Source organism: Ammodytes marinus (assembly GCF_949987685.1).
Source record: "Ammodytes marinus genome assembly, chromosome: 1".
Taxonomy (NCBI): Eukaryota; Metazoa; Chordata; class Actinopteri; order Uranoscopiformes; family Ammodytidae; genus Ammodytes; species Ammodytes marinus.
In genome coordinates this window covers 39,533,232-39,538,231 of record NC_137230.1, presented here as the reverse complement: position 1 = coordinate 39,538,231, position 5,000 = coordinate 39,533,232, and the positions used below count along the sequence as shown (strand labels likewise).

At 45.9% G+C, this 5,000-nt stretch overlaps 1 protein-coding gene across 3 annotated transcripts in view; it reads right to left on the bottom strand.

Annotated features, from left to right (window-relative positions):
- The window catches only part of vps13c (vacuolar protein sorting 13 homolog C), a 108,770-nt gene that overhangs the window by 65,070 nt on the left and 38,700 nt on the right, over window positions 1–5,000 (bottom strand). For all 3 annotated transcript variants that reach the window (XM_080031422.1, XM_080031421.1, XM_080031423.1), the window contains exons 30-32: window positions 4,967–5,000; window positions 2,060–2,163; window positions 1,267–1,434 (exon numbers count right to left, since the gene is read on the bottom strand). The exon at window positions 4,967–5,000 is cut by the window's right edge and continues 83 nt beyond it. In XM_080031422.1, the coding sequence (XP_079887548.1) occupies window positions 1,267–1,434; window positions 2,060–2,163; window positions 4,967–5,000 (306 nt within the window). The remainder of the gene's footprint in view (window positions 1–1,266; window positions 1,435–2,059; window positions 2,164–4,966) is intronic.

Genomic DNA, 5,000 nt, shown 5'->3' with positions numbered 1-5,000 from the left:
TTGTGTGAAAGAACAGAAGACAATTGACAAGTGTGTGTCATGATTCACACGTATTTCACTATCCGCAAACCTGTAATTTTTGACTTGCAAATATGTAGAACTGACTCTGAAAATACAAAGTCATATTTACGCATTTACGGATCCGTTTGCGGATAGTGAAATGCGTGTGAATCATGATACACACTTGTCAATTGTCTTCTGTGCTTTTACAAAACTGTTTTGCTTTCACAGATATTAAAGTCTAATAAAATCTTCCACAGCGATTGGTTTAAAGAAATGAAAACAGGCCGGCCCAGTTTCCCCCGTATAGTAGAAACTAAATAGCCTGGATCCAGAACATACTACTAGCTGTCATAAGAAGTGATTTGAATGTGTCTGAGTTATTACAGTCACGGATGTGTTTGAGTGGGGAGTTCCAGAGGGAGGGGGCTGCTATGGTGAATGTTTCCCCAGGCATGGTGCTGCATGGTGGGGAGAGGTGGTTAGCAAGGGGCCTGGGTGTGGTTATGGCTTTGAGTGGGAGATCTTTAAAGTGGTGAATGGGGATGAATGAAGTGGTGAATGAAGTGGTGTTTAAGGTGAGTGGGAGGGGTTAGCTGATGTCATTAGGGGTGTGATGTCATTAGGGGTATGATGTCACACGCTGTACCTCGTCAGCAGGAGACTGAACGCTAAAAGAAGTCTGAAAACACAACAAGACACACGTGAGACACACACACAACCATGCAGAGAAAACACACACAAACACAGAGATACACACACACACACACACACACACACACACACACACACACACACACACACACAACCATGCAGAGAACACACACACACAACCCTGCAGAGAACACACACACACACAACCATGCAGAGAAAACACACACACACACACACACACACACACACACACACACACCCATGCAGAGAAGACACACACACACACACACACACACACACACTTCACAGGAAACTGTATTAAAACATTATAAAACTAAAAGATGAAACTGAAAACAAAATACAGAAATACAGAAAACACTCAGGCACGAAATTCAGAGACAGTGTGTAAACATGTGTCTGTCTGTCTGTCTGTCTGTCTGCTCGTGTGTGTGTCTGTGTGTGTGTGTGTGTGCCTGTGTGTCTGTGTGCGCGTGTGTGTGTGTCTGTGCGCTCTGTGTGTGTGTGCGCTCTGTGTGTGTGTGTGTGTGTGTGTGTGTGTGCGCTCTGTGTGTGTGTGCGTGTGTGTGTGTGTGTGCGTGTGTGTGTGTGTACCAGCAGAGACATCAGGAACTTGTGCAGATAGACGATCCTGATGCATCCCAGTCTCAGGGTTATTTTCCCATCATGCTTTGCAACGTCGCTGTAACCGTCGCCCTCTGTCGCCCCCGGAAACAGGGACAGTTTGAAACTAAACACTTCCTCTCCCACGATGGACACAGCCTGAAAGAGAGGGGGGAGGGGGGAGGGGGGGTGTGATGAGAGAAATACATACTAACCCTAACCCTATAGGAGGTACTGGTAATACATTCTGTTAAAGTATTCAGAAATATTTAAATACATATGCAGATGTGGTAATGTCTGACTAATTGTGTAAATTAAAAGCAGCTCTGAGGAACCTTTAAACCTCATTGCTCTGAGGAACCTTTAGTCCTCATTGCTCTGAGGAACCTTCAGTCCTCATTGCTCTGAGGAACCTTCAGTCCTCATTGCTCTGAGGAACCTTCAGTCCTCATTGCTCTGAGGAACCTTCAGTCCTCATTGCTCTGAGGAACCTTCAGTCCTCATTGCTCTGAGGAACCTTCAGTCCTCATTGCTCTGAGGAACCTTCAGTCCTCATTAGAAACATTTCCAGTTGATCAGTGATGTTTGGCTAAATATGCAAATTTGATTCTCTTAAAAAAAAAAAAATTGTAGAATACCTGTCTGTATTATACGTGTGTGTGCGTGTGTGTGTGTGTGTGTGTGTGTGTGTGTGTGTGTGTGTGTGTGTGTGTGTGTGTGTGTGTGTGTGTGTGTGTGTGTGTGTGTGTGTGTGTGTGTGTGTGTGTGTGTGTGCTTGTCTCACCTTCCTGTGGACGGTGTGTGGGTTGGCGTCTGTCACCACGATGTCTCTCAGTCTGGTGAACACTTCAGTCTGTCTGGCCTGAACCGACACCGACGCATCCATACCTGCAGGGGGCGACACACACACACACACACACGCTCACAACTCTACTGTAGTGTGTGTGTGTGTGTGTGTGTGTGTGCAGGGCTGCCTTAACCTGCCACTAGGCCCTGGGGCTGAGAGGTTTCGTAGCCCCCCTTCCTCCCCCCCGGGCAGCGGTCTTACAATACAGATGCGTTAAAGCCATGTTTGTCTACACCACAATATCTCTTTTGATGAAATACAAAATCACTTAAAGCGGCAACGAGTAACTTTTAAATATCTTTTAAACAGCCTCATGTTTCCTCTCATAATCATAAATTACCTTTTACAGCAAACAAGTCCATCAGTGCAAAGAAAGACGTTTTTATATAGTTTTTATTACTGCATTTGATCTGGTCGTACACCCAGTCCGATTTTCGGTTCACGCGTGCATGCTCTATGGTCACATATCCGTATTGGTCGCAGATTTCAGTGTGGCGCAGGAACGTGATTTGAGAAGCCCACTCCAGGGTGAGGGAAGGGGATAGGGAGACCAGATCCCAATTCACCAGATGTGGGACAAAGACTACGTTTGTGCGGGACAATGCGGGACAAAGTGCCGTTTTTTTAGCAAAATAAACTCGTGTCACCACCGGTAATGCCAGAGACACGGCTTTCTATATTAAAAAAACACTATCTTTAGATCAGCGCGCAGCAGTTAAGTTAGCTACTGTTAAACAAATAGAGCATTAAGGCTGCGGCTTCACATTAAAAGCATTTCACTGGCTTCACATTAGCATTTCACTTGACAAACGTGAGTTGGCTTTTATTTTGAAGTAACAGAAAGACAAACGCTGAAGCACTGCAGGCAGCACCTTCACAGAGCCACTGAGCCCAGCAGCCCGATACACACACACAGACAACCACACACACAGACAAACGGAGACTGCTGTCTCCTCACAGCTATCGGATAAATGCCAGATTATAAAACACGCATTTAAAAAGGGGGGCTCACTTTCAATAACAATGCTTCTAACTTCTAGGGTGACCAGATCGCATTTCCATTACTTTTCACACGTCCCGCAAATTGAGACGTTGTCCCGCGGGAGCCTTGTTTGAGACAGTTATTTGTCGTCATAATGACTAACGGGGCTGAACCATCAAAGAAAAAAAAGAAAATGCAATGTAGAAAAGCTAAAAGGGAGAGTGATAGGCGCGCGGGAGGGCGTTGCCAAGCAACCTATACACAATTTCACGCAGCCAAACTGGACTGCAGTGTTTACTCCTAAATGAATGAGCGGTAGCCTACTAAAACAAAGTTTACTTTGCCTCACCAGCATCATCAGATGACCATTATTCATCTGAAATAGTCATTATTTACAACAACATAAACACATTAGGCCTACCTCATCGTGATCCATAACTAACTGCCGTCTCTCGTTCATTCGCTTTGTGTGGGGACACATACTCGTTCAGCTCCGTGAGAGGTGACAATGGATCAACTCATTGCAATCAGGTGTAGTTGATGCTGTGTCAACCACTCTCACCGAGCCGAAAAGAGTCCGGTGCCCTCACACTTTCAACACACGGACACGGCACGCACTATATTGCTTCCTGATTATTTGAATCTTGCACCCCCTGCACGAGCTTCACGACAGCTGGCGTCGTAAAAATACTACCGCTTTTGTTCAAAGGTGTCGCCAACGTGCCGACTTACTCGTTGTACCTTTAAGGTAACATGTACTGAAACCCCTCCTGGTCTAATGACTTTTTTTATTGAGGAAACAGTGGTGGGGACCCATGACCTTTTAGAGGGGTCCGGGGGCATACTGGAAGTATAATGCATCAATCTGGTGCACTTTGAGAGGAAGACTAAGGCTAAACCAACTGTGTCCTATGTGAACTATTTTCTGGAATCATTTGGAGACACAGAAATACCAAAAAGCAGAAACAAAAATATAAAGGTTTAAAAAATCCAGTCAGTCAGCCTTCAATAATCCCTCATCCCAAAACTACTTCTCTCTAATCCCTCATCCCAAAGATACTTCTCTCTTTGAACTCTTCGTTTTGTTTTTATGGCTCAACTCAATATAGGCTCTTGATCTGCGTTGCCCGAACAATGTTAGTGTACTGGTGAATGATAGGCCCCCTGATCTTCATAGGCCAAAAATAATGTGATTTTCTTTCCTTTTTCTTTACTGGTTCATGATAGGCCCCTGATCTCCGTACACCCTGGGACTTCAGCCCAGGTAAGCCTGTGCATTAAGGCGGCCCTGCGTGTGTGTGTGTGTGTGGGTGTCTCAGTGTGTCTCAGTGTGTGTGTGTGTGTCTCAGTGTGTGTGTGTGTGTGTGTGTGTGTCTCAGTGTGTCTCAGTGCGCGTGTGTGTGTGTGTGTGTGTGTGTGTGTGTGTGTGTGTGTGTGTGTGTGTCTCAGTGTGTGTCTCAGTGTGTGTGTGTGTGTGTGTGTGTCTGTGTGTGTGTGTATGTGCCTGTGTGTGTATGTCCCTGTGTGTGTGTGTCTCAGTGTGTGTGTGTCTCAGTGTGTGTGTGTGTGTGTGTCTCAGTGTGTGTGTGTGTGTCTCAGTGTGTGTGTCTGTGTGTGTGTGTGTGTGTGTGTGTCTCAGTGTGTGTGTGTGTGTGTCTGTGTGTGTGTGTCTGTGTGTCTCAGTGTGTGTGTGTGTGTGTGTGTGTGTGTGTGTGTGTGTGTGTGTGTGTGTGTCTCAGTGTGTGTGTGTGTCTCAGTGTGTGTGTGTGTGTGAGTGTGTGTGTGTGTGTGTGTGTGTCTGTGTGTGTGTGTGTGTCTCAGTGTGTGTGTGTGTGTCTCAGTGTGTGTGTGTGTGTCTCTACCTGTCACTCTGATGTCTGCTATACTGCGCCGGTC